This window comes from Triturus cristatus, chromosome 1_2 (genome assembly GCF_964204655.1).
Source record: "Triturus cristatus chromosome 1_2, aTriCri1.1, whole genome shotgun sequence".
NCBI lineage: Eukaryota > Metazoa > Chordata > Amphibia > Caudata > Salamandridae > Triturus > Triturus cristatus.
Genome location: NC_140580.1, coordinates 553,896,240 through 553,913,062, shown reverse-complemented (window position 1 = coordinate 553,913,062; position 16,823 = coordinate 553,896,240). Strand labels below are relative to the sequence as shown.

The 16,823-nt window shown below is 49.4% G+C and overlaps 1 protein-coding gene across 2 annotated transcripts in view; it reads right to left on the bottom strand.

Moving 5' to 3' along the window:
* The window catches only part of ARMH3 (armadillo like helical domain containing 3), a 772,183-nt gene that overhangs the window by 114,899 nt on the left and 640,461 nt on the right, over positions 1-16,823 (bottom strand). For both annotated transcript variants that reach the window (XM_085606447.1, XM_085606449.1), the window contains one exon: positions 6,490-6,568. In XM_085606447.1, coding sequence (XP_085462573.1) covers positions 6,490-6,568 — 79 coding nt within the window. The remainder of the gene's footprint in view (positions 1-6,489; positions 6,569-16,823) is intronic.

Sequence of the window (16,823 nt, the reverse complement as noted above, 5' to 3'; positions counted from 1 at the left end):
CCCAAAGAGCCTTTAAATGGCATTTCCCCCATGGATTCTTGGGCAGCCCTGGAAATGTCTACAGGTTTCATCCTGGCATGGCATCAAAGTGCCACACAAGTGCCTGTTGCTCAACCTATGCAGTTGGTTGTGTCCAAGTCAGAACATATTATGAATTTCATTGCATCAGGGCTGTAGTCATCCTGAATAGCTTGAGAAAGATGCCCAAAGGTCCGGAACAGTCGGTAAAACCTGTGCCACTGTATTCCAGAGAGCACAGGAATACAGGCCTATAAGACAGCTGATGTTCACAGACCTCAGAGCAAATTTACTTGGCAAAAGTCTCCATTTGTTTTGACTCACGATCAGTCGGCGTGGTAGGGATGGCGTTATAACTGACATTACTGGTGGACATCTGTACGGCTAAACTCTCTGGCACCAGATGTTGTGTAGGAAAGGCTAGGTCACCCAGTGCAGGATGACTGTAATGACTAACCTGGCTATTAACAGATGGACCTGAAAATGTTTTGCCCAAGTGCCCAAAAGGGTATCTTTGAGGCCCATATTAAATGCCAACAGTGGTTGTTTAGGGGCAAGACCTGGCTGAAGTGCCTCAGTCAAAACATGAATTTTCATCTCCAGAGTAGGGAGCTGTTGGTCTAAGACTTCTTCCTCCCTTCAAATAACGACTGCGAAGGAGACGCTTTCCTCAGTAGCAGGACCAGAGGAGGACACAAGACCAGTATCTGAAGAAGTAGCCAGTCCACCGGTGTTTTGGAGTTCTTCATACCAGTTTTCCTCATCATATTATGGGATATACTCATCTCCTTCATCAGAATTGAGATTGTGTGAGACAATGCTGAAATGATTGTGCAAAGCTTGGGCCCCACCGCATGGTAAGGGCAAAGTGTCTGAATCTGAAGGATTGACTGTTGGCTTTGTGCATGTTGGAGCCAGGTGTGGCCTCAGTCGAGGTTGTGGTCGAATCTACTCACAGTGGACATAATGGACTGCAAATCATCTTCCGTTGTTAGTGGCCTGATGCAAAGGGAACCAGTGTACAGGGGGTGGTGCTTGAACCAAAGTGAGCACTAGAGCCATTGTTAAACCCAATGTGGGTTCAAGGGGCATAGATGGTGTCAAAAGCAAACAGGGCTGGTGGAAATTTGGCTGAAGTCCCCTGCAGATTCTTGAGGCCCGAAGGCGCACCAGAAGGAACTAGCATAGTGCCAAAAATATGCAGCAGTACCTCTCTGAAGGCTTCTACTTGCTTCAACATCATCTACAGACCGGGGAACTCTGGGTGTATGGGACCAAGACTCTGAATTAGTTGTGATGGAGATCGGGAGGGAGGCTAGTGTGGCCAATTTGGAATCCAGAGTGGCAGAAAGAGGTAGATTCCCGCTTCAACTTATTATGCTTTTTCTTGTACTTATCTGAAAACTTCGACCTGGACTCGTTGAGGCGAAGGAAAGGTTCAGAAGAGCACAATATCCAGGATGGCTCAGAAGAAAGGGAGCCGTTGTGAAGGAGTCAGAAGTGACTTCCGCACGTTAATGGAAAATCCCAACAATGAAAACATGTTGGCCAGTCGGGATGTAGTTCACAACTGTTTGGGGAGAGTCTGCCTTCAGCAACCATCATCGAGGTATGGAAAGACTAGTGTTGCCAACCTCTGCAGGTGGGCTGCGACCCCCACCATCACCTTCGTTAACACCCAGTGTATACTTGTAATGCCAAAAGGGAGTACAGATAACTGAAAGGGCTGTTGGCCTTTCTGAAACTGCAGGTAACGCCTATAGGATGGTGATGTGAAAACAGGTGTACTTTAGGTCCAACACCACCATCCAGTCTCACGGATCCAGGGCAGACAGAACTTGGGCCAGGGTGAGCATTTTGAATTTGCCCTTCTGAAAGAAGAAGTTTAGAGGGCTAAGATTTTGGATAGAACAAGGCTTCTGTCCTTTTTGGCCCCCAAACAACAGATATAATAGCCTATCCCTATCTCTGATGCAGGTACCCTCTCTAAGGCTCCCTTGACCAAAAAGTTCTGAACTTCCCTATGGAGTTTGGACAAGTATCCTCAAGTTGGGCTGTGGACTGGGTGGCATATCTGAGGGAAAATAACAGGAAGGGTAGGGAATAACAGTGTTTCATAAACTGGAGCCCCCATTGGTCAGATGTGATGCTCCTGCAAGCGGAGTGGTGAAAAGTGATGCGACCTCCCACCAGGCGATCATGTGTTGCCGAGGGTGACTTAAAGTGTGTCTGCGGCAGCTGGTAGAGGGCCAATGTTTGGGTAAATAGTTGCCCCTGAGGTCTGGGAGCTGAGGGCCTGATCTCCTGCTTCTATCTGGAAGGGACTTGAAAGGACTGTTGAGACATGTTCGGGCGTTTACTCTTCTGATATCCCCTGCTGAAGGCTTGGCAGGTGCAACATTATTGGGAGAACTTTTGAGCCGGCAGAGCAAGCTCAAGAGAGTGCGTAGTTGCTTTACTGTATTTAAATGCTCTAGGATCGAATCAGCCTTGTCTCTAAAGAGACAAATCACATCTTAGGGCATATCCATCAGTGACTGCTGTATGTCACTGGAGAATCTAGTGGAATGAATCCAAGCATGGCACCTAAGCACCCAGCTGGCGGAAACTGCTCTACCCAGCCCACCGGTTCCGTCCAGGCCCGATCAAATAGGGTACTTCCTCGTGTCTTGCACAACTTGAATAAGTCACTAGACATTTAGCCTTTACATTGTCTGGGAAGGTGGCATGATATCAGTAACTATGTCCCATGAAGCGTGAGCATATCTTCTCAAAAGGCAGCTGGGATTGACAGACCTGAGGGCAAGGCTAGCCAAGGAGAACATCCTTTTGTTGAATGACTCTATGCATATCAACTCTGTCTGATGGGGTGGTTAGAATTGTATTGAGGTTCAAACGGCTGGTGGGGATCTAAACCGCCAGGCTTTCTGGTGATGGATGATCGAGGAGGACAGAAGTATCCTCTGGAGCAGGCCTGTGCCTTTTCGCAATCTGCCTGCTGACAGGAGGGCAAGGTCCTGGTTTTGCCCAGTTGCCCAACAGTGTGTCCGCAAAGACATCAATGAATGGTAATAGAAGCTACTGGTTAGTGTGTCCGGGATGAAACACTTCTATAAAAAAATGTATTTTTACCTCAGTGGAGGGTCGTGTGAGGTGCAAGTTTTCTGCCACCCTACTTATCACTGTGTCAAAGGAGGCATACTCGTTTGTGGTCACATTTTGGAAAGGTGAGTGGATGATAGTGTCAGGAGAAGTATCTAGGTTATTGGCATCTGCAAATTCAAAAACAGGTTCTTGTCATTATTAATCTGATTAGAAATGTCATTGTCATCTCCTAATTCATGTTGGTGGTGAGGCAATGATGTGGAGTCATAATGGGGATAGAGACGAGGTTGGTGTCACTCTATGAAAGGACCATCAGCTCCCATTTCGGAATCAAGCGAGGCTGTGGATGAGTTGCAGCACTGGAAAAAGCATTGGAGTGGAGGCAGGTTCAACACTGGGGAGAGTGGCGGAGTTGGCATCAGAGTAGGACCTGCCGGCAGTGGACTGAATGGAAGCCACCTCGAAACCTTGGAGCCCAAAGCTACGCCAGAGAGATCCGGAAGGGTATCAAAAATTCATGGAATAACCTGTTTTAAAGCCTGAATCTGCTGTGGTGTTGCCAATGTCCCCGGGAACACAGGCTGCATTGGAAGTAATGTTGGAGTAGGTTCCACAGTGGGAGACCAAGATCTGGAGGTACCCCCTCATAGCCACGCAATGTCTCACGAGAGGGGCAGGAAGATGTGAGCTGTGTTTTGAATTCTTGTGTTTCTTCTTTCTAAATGTGCCTGAAGTTTTGAATGGGATGAAAATCTCTGGGGAGCGACCTTTAGTCAGGATCAGACCTTCCGAGCCTTCCTTCAGTGCACTTGTCACACAAAGCCAAATCGTGCATGGAGCACAGACACCTCAGACAGACCTTAGATGGGTCTGTCACTGACATCTGTTTGAAGTAGTCCTTGGATGGTTTAAACTCTGTTGTTTTTGGATGGGTCACCTCCCTTGCACACTGGAAAACATTTTGAAGAAACATTCTGTCAAGCCTGATGGACCAGAGGGAACAGCGCCAGGTCATGCGTCAGAAGAAGCGGAAAAAACATAACTGAGCTCAGCTGGCAGAGGTAGCGCAGATATAATGGCCCCAACATCATATACAGTTTGAGACAGAAATAATGCAGAGCGACATGTGCCACCTACTGGGGCACAAGGGAGTTGTAATCAAAATCTTGTGCATCCAGTCTGGCATCTGAGGAAATTTCCAAGGTAAGGGTTCTGCGGTTAGAAGTCTCCATCAGAAGCAAATGTTCAAATTTACATAGGGAATCTGTGCACTGTGGAGGTAAAGAGTGTCAACATTTCATTACGATTCTCGACCTACCAGGAGCAACACGGAGGAACTTAGTAAATGCCAAGAGAATGCCACAGCGCGGCAAATAAAGTGCAGTCTGTATGCAGGACTGCTAGCTACCATTAGGATAAAATAGCCCAAAGAACTTGGGGCCAGATGTAGATAATCCATAAATACTGAATTCTTAATACCGAATTTTACCGATTCGGTATTAAGAAATCGGTATTTCTTATGTAGCTAATGAATCGGTAAAAAAAACCAGATTCCTTAATATTCCTTAAATTCGGTAATAAGGAATACCTACCCATTCATTCCTATGGGCTTGGTGGTAATTAACAGATTATTAAAGCACATAAGCACTCTTTTATGTGCTTTCTACATTGCATTTACCGATTCGGTAAATACAGATTCGTTAAATACCGATTCGGTATTTACCGAATCATCACCTACATTAGGAATGGCTAAATACCGGTCGGTAACCCTGAAATTTACCGAATTTCGGGGTTACCGACCGGTATTTAGCCACCTACATCAGGCCCCTGGTCTTAAAATAAGCTAGTGTGATGGGGAAAACGTTTAGAAAGGTATGTTCTCAAGCTATAGTTGGCAAAGTGGAGTCAAAATTCCAGGAGGATTCTTTTTGTGTACAACCATGCTGGAAAATGTTTCGGACAATGGACCTTTAGGGGTAGTGAATGTTTCTAGCTCTAACGGAATTTGTATATGCTCTCAGTGAAAAACAACATTCTACTTCATGAGCCATTATTATTGGTCCATTTATTGTGATGGCTCTGACTTCCAGGGCTTCCAAATCAAATGTTTTTTGCAACTGGCAGCTCAATAGAATGCTTTTTTAACTAGTTCTATGGAAATGTAATCCATGAGCAATGCCATTCTTCTAGAAGAAACACTAGGGGTTCCTCTCCTGCTCAGCTGAGTTCTGGGTTGTTTCCACTCTGGTATATAGATCAAATAATTAGCTTACTCTACTTGTAGGTAAAAAAATGAAATTCACATTGCGCTCAGTACAAATTCCTACTTTAGGCTTCGATCCCGAAGATGAATTATGTGCTACCAAAGTGTCCCTTCAGTATTATAGCGGCATAATATTTTTTGAATGCCACAGAAGTCTGAAAATAATCCAACCCTTCCCTTTTGCTCAGGGACGCCTCCTCCGCTATAGCGGAAGAGCGTCGTCGGCCCACTGCTGAAAGGCAGAAAATGAAATATTAAATGATAATAAAACACTTTTATTATAAAAAAAAATTAATTGACTCGGCTGAGTTTGCTGAGTCCGCCGGGTCTGGGGCAGGGTGGACCAGGTCGCAGCATCACCAGCAGGGTGAGGAGGAGTAGTGGGCACTAAAAGTGCAATTGTTGGCTTGGCCGGCAGCCCAGGGCGAGCCAAATCAACATGCACACTTGGATATCTCCAGGCTATTCCTTGGATATATCTGCAGGGCTCCCAGTCCCTGCAGAAACATGAAACTGGGCCGCTCCGCCCAATCCCATGGCTTTTCTCTTGCTTGAAGTAGTAGTATAAGAGAATCGTTGGGATTGCGGGGTGAGCTGGGAGCCTGTGCTCATGGGAACTGCAGTGTCAGGAGCAGAGGAGCAGTGAGGCGCAGTGAGGGAGCAGAACTTAAGTGTATATTTATCTATTTTTCCCTGCACAGCCCCGCCACATAGAATGGGCAGCAGCCGCAACTTATTTTGCTCCACTTGTTGCTCACCTGTTTCAAAAGAAGAAAGGCTTGGGGAATGACTAAGTCCTGATTTTCTGCACAGCCTGACTTTTACCTCCCACACCAAAAGACAGGTCCCCGTCGTCCAAAACACCTGCACTTGAGATGACGTTACAAATTTGTCTCTACAAAATATTGTACAGCTGGGTGGCGTAATGCTGCTCAGACATTTTTATTCACTGCAACTACTCTGGTATCCACAGTAGAAACAAAGAGAACAGCAGCATACAATTCCTAAACGTTAATCAACACCAGCAAAGAAAAGTTCTGTGCGCTGCCAGTCAGCAACAGCAGCGATATATTAAGGGCAACCTTAAATTAGAGTCATCTTACCTGCTCTTCGGCCAGCTGGGATATGTGATTCACTGCTGCATAGGATTCGATTTTGGGATTGAAGTGGTTGATAATTGCCCTGAAAGAACACAGAATGCAATATAACAAATTATTTACGAACAAGAGTGCTGGGTAACAAAACGAGGTCTTAATGCCCGCGTGACGTAGAAGACGGAGTTATTTTTAAGGTACCAAATACACGTATCTTAAATTATTGAGTAACATATTGGAAAATTAAATTAAGAATATACAGCACAATATCGACTCTGTGAAACATAATGTGTGTAACCGCGCAGTAGGCCGTCAAGTCCTTGTGCACAGCTATGATGTCACAGGTGTGCAACGCTTTTGTATGGAATTTATTTTCTGCCTGACAGGTATGGCTTTTTTACCTCTTTGTGCACGTCATCTCCTGGGACCAGTGGATAAATACCCGCCCTTTTGAGCAGAAATGTGTGGCTAAGTGTTTATTCGAACCAGTCACTATGCAATGCAAGATCTACGCTATAACCCAAGGTCGAATAAGTCACTGGACACGCATTTCATTGCTTCATCATCAAAGCTACGCTTGCCAGGTGTGAGACTTGATGAGCGTCAATGCTGTGTACACAAAGAGCGGTTGAGAGTAGAAGGGTACTCCACGGGTCTGGATAGGAGTGCCCCGGAATTCCCCATTAGCTGCACCTTTTGCTACTGGCCACAGACCTCTCATGGCTTCCAGCAGTCTACACTTCCGGGACAAAGTACATGGGGGAAAAGGAGAGACTTCCACAGACAATGTCTCACTTTCTAGGGGTTCAGCCAGGAATCCCCGTAAATTCTACACCACTGAAATTCTTTGGGACCCTCTGTATCATTAACTCAGTGGGTGCAGAATTAACAGCCACACACCGGGGCACTCACAATGAAGGTCTCACAGTGCCAAACGTGCATCTGAAGAGCATGAGGGACATTGTTTTCAGGATACACAGCGTCTACTGCACTTTCAAAAGAGGGATGTGCCAGAAGTGAAGCCACTCTACATGCGCAGACAAAGATTTCCTGAACAGGTGTTGCATGTTGGACAGTGAAGAGACCGTCAAAGGAGGAATCTGCAACATGCAACGCCACCATCCAGCTTTCGAGTTCCCCACCTTTCACTGCTGTTCTAGCATCTGCAAATGGTGTCACTCACCGCTAGAGAAGAGGAGCCGATGCAAGGGTTTGGACTAGAACAGGTTGTGTGTGAGCCTTAGGTATATGATCTGAAGGGCCAACTGTGCCATATTACGATTTGTTTGTAGTTTGAACTAGGAAAAATGGTGGCTCTGGTCAGGGGTATTTTGGGGGTCAATGTTGATACAAGACATGGTGTTTCTCAGGATGTTTAATGGTGAGCTGCACTTTTTCACCACATGGGATGAATCAGAGTACTATTGGGCACCAAAACAAAGAATCCATTGGAAATTAGGTATTCAACAGAAATGCATTCTGTATGTATCAGCAATTCAATGGAACTAGCTTGTGACTCAAACAAAGAAATAAAGTAATGGTCTCATCAGTCTTACAATGATAAAAACACCTCCATGGTCAAAGTTTTCTCATAAGCAGAATCCTGTCACTTAAGCGGTGGACATGGACCTGCCATGGTTAACAGTGTGGTGAAAAGGAGCACAGCCTTTCATGGAAGAGCCAAAGCTTACAACAGACCGAGTGGAGACCAGTGTCCTTGTGCAGCAGGTTCTGAGCAGTGCTTGCCTTCAACCATGCCCTACATTCAGTCAATCAGTCAAATCAATTTAATTCGGACACAAATGTGACCACAAAAGTATACAATATAAATATTCAGCCTTGTGGCCATTCAGTACACTGAACATGGCCTTCCACCTTGTGGACAATGACTGCGGCGTGTGGCCACTGGCCACAAATGCACCCATCCCATATATGCCCAGAGCACACAGTACTTTGATGAAGGATATGTACAGTGGGCTCCGAGTGGAGGGTTTGGCCTTCGACCATGCTCAGTACCTGGTCACGAGCACAGTGTTCCTGAATTCAATGCCTATTTGGGAAGTATCTATCCATCCATCGTTTTATTGAACACAAACCAGACCCCACTAGGACAGCACAGCACTTTACATCCACCCATAGTCTCTGGTCCTACAAAGATAAGGCATGGGTAAGAATAAAACATATAAGCTAAAACAATTAAATTGTGGAGGGGGAAACCGGAAACCTCTCTCAATAGTCTCAATGACTGAGCGAACAAGCATTTGCAATGCAATAGGGCTTGCATTTACGCAGTTTAAGCTATTGCCATTGTAAATGACAATGCCTTTTATTTATGTTATAAAAACCAGAACAAAAATAAAAAGCATTGTCATTTACAATGCCGATAGCTCAAACTCCCGTAGTTGCGAGACCTATTGCATTGCAAATGCTTGTTAGTTCATCCAATCGTGCATGCCTAATAAACAAGTTACTTACCTTCGGTAACGATATATCTGTAAGAAACATTAGTTAGTTAGATACCTTACCTTAGAAAATCCCCAGGCATCAGGCTGGATCCGGAAAGATCTTTCGTCAGCAATACCCTTGCGCGTCGCTAGGCATCGTCTGCGGCTCCGCGTCCGTCGGCGGCATCGTGATCGCCAGGATGACGTCGTCGGAGTACTTAGACGCCGCCCTCGCGCGCTGACGTCAGTTCTGTACATAGCTTTCCGCGCCAGGAATGCAGAGCCATGCAAGAAACCGACACTGGTGCCATGAAACTAGGGCCCTGAAAGGGATGACCTTAATCCTAGATATCGGTTCGCAGAACGGGGAGGATGGGTGGGGCGGTAAGGAATCTAACTAACTAATGTTTCTTACAGATATATCGTTACCGAAGGTAAGTTACTTGTTCATCTGAAAGAAACACGTTAGTTAGATTCCTTACCTTAGAATAGATACCCCAGCAATACCAACCCCGGTGACGGGTCTGCGAACCAAGATCACACCAGGAAGTCCTGGAGAATGGAACAGTTAAAGAAGCCGTCTCTCCGGACTTGGCTGTCCAGGCAGTAATGCTTGGCAAACCTGTGCAGCGAGGCCCACGTTGCTGCCTGACAAATGTCCTGCAGAGGGACTCCCCGTCCCAGGGCAGTAGTAGCCGCTGTGGCCCGAGTGGAATGGGCCCTCAGCCCCAATGGAGGTTCCTTCTTAGCCAAGGAATAACAGGCCTTAATGCACAAAACGACCCACCGAGAGATGGTCCGCTTGTGCACCGCCCGCCCCTTCTTAGCGCCCACGTAGCCAACGAAGAGTTGGTCGTCCACCCGGAACTGTTTTGTGCGGTCCAGATAGAAGGACAGCGCACGTTTTGGGTCCAGACGGTGGAGCCTCTCTTCCTCTTTCGAGGGATGCGGAGGCGGAGAGAAGGTGGGCAATGTAACAGACTGGCAGATGTGAAAGGCAGTTACCACCTTAGAGAGAAAGGAAGGACGAGTCCTGAGAACAACCTTGTCCAGATGAACAGGAAAGGAGGCTTAGAAGAAAGAGCCTTGAACTCACTCACTCGCTTGGCAGAGATGATGACAACCAGGAAAGCAGTCTTAAGAGTCAGAAGACGAAGAGGACAATTATGAAGTGGCTCAAAAGGAGCGCACATCAGAAAGGTTAACACCAGGTTCAAGTCCCACTGAGGCATTATGAAAGGGACAGGAGGAAACCTATGAGTAATGCCTTTAAAGAATCTAGCAACAACAGGGGACTTGAAAAGAGAAGGCTGATCAGGAAGCCGTAAGAAAGCAGAAACAGATGAAAGATATCCCTTGAGGGTGCCCAGAGCAGAGCCCTGCTGGGCCAGGGAAAGAAGAAAGAGGAGAACTTCTGAAAGAGGGGCGGAAAGGGGATCCACAGCCTTTGCTGTGCACCATGCCACAAATTTGTTCTACCTGCAGGCGTATACCGTTTTAGTGGAGGGACGCCTGACTGCCAGAATGACATCACAGACTTCATGAGGCAAGTCAAATGGCATCAACTGTTGCCGCTCAATCTCCACGCATGGAGGTGGAGGCGGGACAGGTTCGGGTGGAGGACCGTCCCCTGCTGCTGTGACAGAAGGGCCTCCTGAATAGGCAGTCGAATCGGGGGATCGACTGATAGACTGAGTAGATCGGGATACCAGTATCTTCGTGCCCAATCCGGAGCCACAAGGATGACTTGGGCCCGGTCGTGCCTGATTTTCTTCAGCACTCTGGGCAGAAGTGGTATAGGCGGAAAGGCGTACAACAGACCGCAACTCCACTCGCGACGAAAAGTGTCTCCGAGCGTGTGCTGCCTTGGAAATTCCAACGCTCAGAACTGATGACATTGCGCGTTCTCTTCGGTGGCGAATAGATCTAACCAAGGCTCTCCCCACTGCCGAAAGAGGCCTTGCGCCACGTCCGAGTTCAGACGTCATTCGTGATCCATCATGCACCGGCGGCTGAGTTCGTCCGCCCTGGCGTTCAGAGAGCCTGCCAGGTGTTGAATCACCAGGGTGATGCCCTGATGTTCCAGCCATGTCCAGAAGCGCAGAGCCTCCTGACAAAGGGTCCATGTCCCCACCCCGCCCTGTTTGTTGCAATACCACATGGCGGTGGAGGTGTCCGTGAACACCTGCACTACACTTCCCCGAAAAGAGGGAAGGAATGCCTTCAGTGCAAGTCGGGTCGCCCGCAGCTCCAATAGGTTGATATGGAGCCGGGACTCCGCTGGAGTGCCGGCGCCCCATGTGGCCCCCCCCCCATCCCAGGAGGGACGCATCCGTCACCACTACGTGCTCCGGTTGGGGTAGGGAGAGGGATCTGCACTGACCCAATCGCGGTCCGTGAGCCACCACTGCAACTGCCTTCCAGTGCCCTCCATGATCAGGACGTGGTCGGACAGGTTGCCCCGATGTTGAGCCCACTGGAACTTCAGGTCCCACTGCAGAGCTCGCATCCGCCACCTGGCGTGATGTACCAGCAGGATGCAGGAGGCCATCAGACCCAGCAGCCGCAGCACCAACCTGACCGAAACTCGGGATAAAGGCTGAAAGATCGGAATCAGACCCTGAATATCCCGAACCCGCTGTTTCGGAGGATAGACCCGAAACTACGTCGAGTCCAGAACCGGTCCGATAAAAAGGAACTTCTGGGAGGGACTCAGATGCGACTTCGGCACGTTGATGGAGAACCCCAGCAAATGCAGGAGGTCGGCCGTAGTCTGGAGGTGGGAGACGACTGCCTGGGGCGAGCCCGCCTTCAACAACCAGTCGTCGAGATAGGGGAAGACTGGAACCCCTAATCTGCGCAGGTGAGCTGCGACCACTGCCATCACTTTCGCGAACACCCGAGGGGCACTGATGAGGCCGAAGGGGAGCACGGTAAACTGAAAGTGCTCATGGCCTACCGTGAACCGCAGGTAACGCCGGTGGGCCGGCATGACGGGGATGTGGAAATATGCGTCCTACAAGTCCAACGCTACCATCCAGTCTCCAGGGTCCCAAGTCAGCCAGAACCTGAGCTAAGGTGAGCATCTTGAACTTCTTCTTCCGGAGGAAGGCGTTGACACTCCTGAGGTCCAAGATAGGGCGTAGGCCCCCTTTGCCCTTCTTGGGAACCAGAAAGTAGTGGGAATAACAACCCCAACCTACTTCTGGGGCAGGAACGCACTCGATGGCCCACTTGGCCAAGAGGGCCGTAACTTCCTCCTGCAGAAGTTGCAAGTGATCCCCCAACATGCGGTGGTACTGCGGTGGCATGGCTGGAGGGGTCGCCTCGAAGGGGAGGGAGCAGCCCCTTCGGAACGATTTGCAGCACCCACCTGTCTGACGTGATGGTATGCCAGTGGAGTAGGTGATGGCGAACCCTGCCTCCCACTGGCGTGGAATGGGCCTGAAAGGTCGGACTAGGAAGGCTTTGAGGCAGATGCTGCTGGGGCAGATGTGGGCTGACCGGCTCTCTGTCCCCCTGCTCTGCCTTGGCGGAATCCATGTTCGCGTTGAGGCTGGTTCTGCGGCCTGTGGCTAGATGGACGAGTGGGGGCGCCCCTTCCTTGGCCACGAAAGGGGCAAAAAGCGGAAGTTTGCGGGCGCGGGGCAGAGAGGCCCAAGGACTTGGCCGTAGCCCTGGAGTCCTTAAAGCGCTCCAGCGCACTATCCGCTTTGTTGCTAAAAAGGCAACGGCCATCGAAGGGCATGCTCTGGACATCCCCGGAAAAATTTGTGGATCTCAGCCAGACGTGGCGACGATTCGCCACCGTCGTCGCAATCGCCCTACCTAGCGAGTCCATGGTGTCAAGCCCACATCAAATCGAGTACCGTGCTGCATCCCGCCCCTCAGCAAGAGCCTGGGCGAGCCGTGTCCGGGCCTCCTCCGGACACTGGGTAGCACGTCTGCCACAAGGAGTGGGTGTAACGGTCCAAAAGGCACGCTGTGTTAATAGACCGCAACCCCAAACTGAGGGAGGAAAACAGCTTCTTCCCAAACTGTTCCAGCCTTTTGGATTCCCGATCCGGAGGTGCGGACGGGAAGGCGGTCTGGGACGTAGAGGCCTGGATAACCAGGCTCTCAGGGGTAGGGTGCACCGACAGAAAGCTGGGGTCGCTCGGTGCAGGGCAGTGGCGCCAGGCCACGTTCCGGTACACAGGAGTGACTGTGGAGGGCTTGGACCAGGTGCCCATCAGAACGTCAGTCAGTGCTTCATTGAACTGCAGTAGAGGCTCCGAAGAGCTTACTGGCGGTTGAAGCACTTCAGTGAGGAGGTTAGTCCTCACGGCCACTGCAGGGAGCTCCAGATGAAGGGCTTCGGCAGCCCTGCGCAGCACCACAGAATAGGTAGCACCCTCCTCCGTAGCCACGGGAGGAGAGATGAAGCCAGTGTCATGGGAGGTGGGGAGACCACCTGCATCCCCCAGCTCTTCTGACCAGTCCTGATCAAACTGGCACTGCTGTGCCAGAGGGTCCTCAGACCCCTCCCAGTCGTCCCTGTCATCCGACTCCTGGTAGACAGGCTGAAGGGTCGGAGCCGGGCGGTAGATGAATTGCTCATCCATCGGCGCCGGAGATGGCGCCGGCCGGCACCGCTCCGTCGCCGGACCAGGGATAAAATTGGGGACGATGTCGTCCGAAGACGGCGCCGGGTGTGGCACCATAGTGGTCGGCGCCGGCGGAGGGGTCGTAAGGTCAACCGGTGTCGACCGGGATCCAGGCTTGGATCCCACGGGGGCCTGCGGCGTCGGGACTGAAGTCGATGCCGGGGCCGGAGCCGCCGGCTCGCTAGGCCTCCCAGTCGGACCTGCGGGAGCCGAAGGCGCGCCGGCAGGCCTCGATGGCGGAGCGAGACTCTTCATGGCCACAAGGAAGTCCCGGATCTCGCCCGGAGTCCCATTAGGCCCAGGGACCGGAGGGTATGGGGCCGGATGCGACTCCTGTGGCTCCGACTGAGCCGCGCGGGTGGTACCACCCAAACCCTCAGCCGAGTCACGCGACCGTTGAGGGGAGTCAGAAGAGCGATGTTGCTTCTTCGACTTCTTCTTACTGTGCCTCGACTTACCTGAATGCGAGGACTTCGAACCCGATGAGCGGTGATGGCTGCGGCTCCGCGACCGGTCCCTCGACCTCCTCCTCGACAGGGACCTTGAGCGGTGCAGGGACGACTGCCGGATCTCGAGGAGCTTGCGGGACCGCTCCCGCCTAGCCTTCGAGGTCAAGGAACGGCAGTCGGGGCATGACTCGGCATCATGGTCAGCCCCAAGGCAGCCCCAAGGCAGTAGAGACACCGGCGGTGGTGATCCGTAATCGACATCAGTCGGTGACAGGCGTCGCACGGCTTGAAACCGGGCATCCCTACCGGCACCCGGAGTCGAGGTCGACTCGAAAGATAAACCAAAAAAGTTCCAAAAGCTTAGTCAAATAGTGACTAAAGAGTATGCTCTTCCCGGATCTGCGCTTACTGGCGCGGAAAAAAGAAGAACTGACGTCAGCGCGCAAGGGCGGCGTCTAAGTACTCCGACGACGTCATCCCGGCGATCATGACGCCGACGACGGACGCGGAGCCGCAGACGACGCCTAGCGACGCACAAGGGTATTGCTGATGAAAAATCTTTCCGGATCCAGCCTGACGCCTGGGGATATTCTAAGGTAAGGAATCTAACTTACGTGTTTCTTTCAGATATATGCATACTGTATAGATCCCTAATGGTTCATAATACACGGCAAATTTGTCCAAAGACGGGAATACACTCACTAAATATCCCTACATATCCTGTCTACGGGTTGATATGATGATCTGTCCTCTCCGGGGAGGGGCACGCGGGGGACATCTTTTGTTGTCACACAGTTGGAAAAACAAAAGTTAACATCAGCGTCTATGACCCAAAATCCTAGCATATTAATTAAAGCTCATTAAATGGATATGGCCTTCAATCATCCTAGAATCCTCAGGGAGCTGTATCTTTAAGATACACTTATAAAACACATTCTGGATTTTGTATTGGTATTTGTAATTTTGGCCATCTTACAATACATTACGCATTGTCAGGGGGAGCGAGCCGAGCGCTATATAAATACAATTACAATAAAGCGCTTTGCTAGGTTGTATAGTTGCATTATTTATATAGCTTCATATCCTCGCGAGGTCATTAAGCACGTGGGCTTGCAAAAGGCTTGTGAGCATGCACTTCTGCCCAGATTCCAGGTCTTCTTTTGCTTCGTGGCAATGCTCTTGTGGATTTCTTTTTTTTTTTTAATTTCAAATATTTTTTATTGAAGAACCAAAGACAATACAATAACTCTTCCGTGCACCAAGATCAGTACAGTCATGTCATATGTACAAATACAAAAAATGAAAATGAATGACAAAACGATAAATAAAGAATAAAACCCCAGTCCAGCTCGCATCATCAAATACCAATACAGTCTATTACATTGCTTCATGTGTGGCGCGCAGCGCCCCGGGACTCGTTGGAACAAACACGCTGCACCCAACCACAACCCCACTCCGAGGAAACAAGCAAAATATACCTCTCAGGGTGGGTCATAATGAAAGGAGGATGCATCCAATGCCCTCCAGAGCTTTTTGTTTGAGGGGCTCCAGGTAGAAGCTTGAAGCGCCGGATTACTTGACCCCCTCAGGAAAGACAACCACTCCTGCCAGATTTTAAAGCTCACTTCAGACGCATTTTTCCATTTGCAAAGAATCACTTTACATGCCATTGTTAACATTAAGTCCATCAATTGGCGATCTTGGTCAGTTGTTATTTGTGGGTCCAGTGCCCCCAGAATGACGTAAATAAATTCCTGTACAGGTTTTATCTTAAAGACATGGGAAATGCAATCAAATACTCTCCCCCAATAATCCTTTAATGAAGAACAGGAGAAAAGCATATGCGCAAGATCCCCGGTGCCTAGCTGACAGTTCCAGCACACAGGCGAATCTCTTAATTTACATCTGAACAGCCTGTCGGGAGTCCAATAGGCCCTGTTGAGAAGCATATACTTCGTCTGAAATAGAATGGGTGAGACTTTATGTGTAAGGGCTAACTTATGAATCACCTCCCAGTCAAAGGATATGCCCGATAGATTTGGCTCCGCTTCCCATACGCTTTCCACTCTTTTGTGTTTTTTCATGGGTAGGGGCAACAACAATTTATATACTTTCGATACAAAGTGACCCTCGTGTATTAGTCGTGGGATCTGCTGTATAAGCCAAGGGACATACGGAGAGAAGCTGTTTGCTGTCAGAATCGATTTAAGTTTAAGAAAATCATAAAAATCCATCGGACTAAGATCATGCCTGCTCTGTAAGGTCGAGAATGGCAGAGGAGCCCCATCCTCATACAAGTCCTTCACTAAGTTAATGCCCTTCTTGGACCATGACTCCCAAAATATAGTCCTACCCTTAATCTTAAGATGTGCATTCCTCCACAAGGACATATACGAGGACCTGGCGACTGTCAGGTTTGTTTTATGTGTTTGATCGAATCTAAGTAAGGCCCTTCTAGTATTAAGCATGATGTACTTGGAGTGAGGAAGGTGTGACAGGTTCATCGTAAGGAGGGCCTCCAAAGGCGCGTGATCTACCAAAGCCTCCTCTATATTTATCCATAATGGTGTGTAAGTAGGGGATTTCAACAGCCACTGTGCGCCCTGTTTGCACAGAAACGCCGTCTGATAGCTCCTGAAGGAGGGGAGACCGAGTCCGCCTTTATCCTTTGCTAATTGTAACTTCTTCAGAGAGACTCTGGCCTTCTTACCCTGCCACAGAAAATTCCCAAACACCTGATCTACCTTAGTAAGAAAAGCATTAGAGAACGTCATAGGGAGCATGCTTGCCAAATAATTGACCAA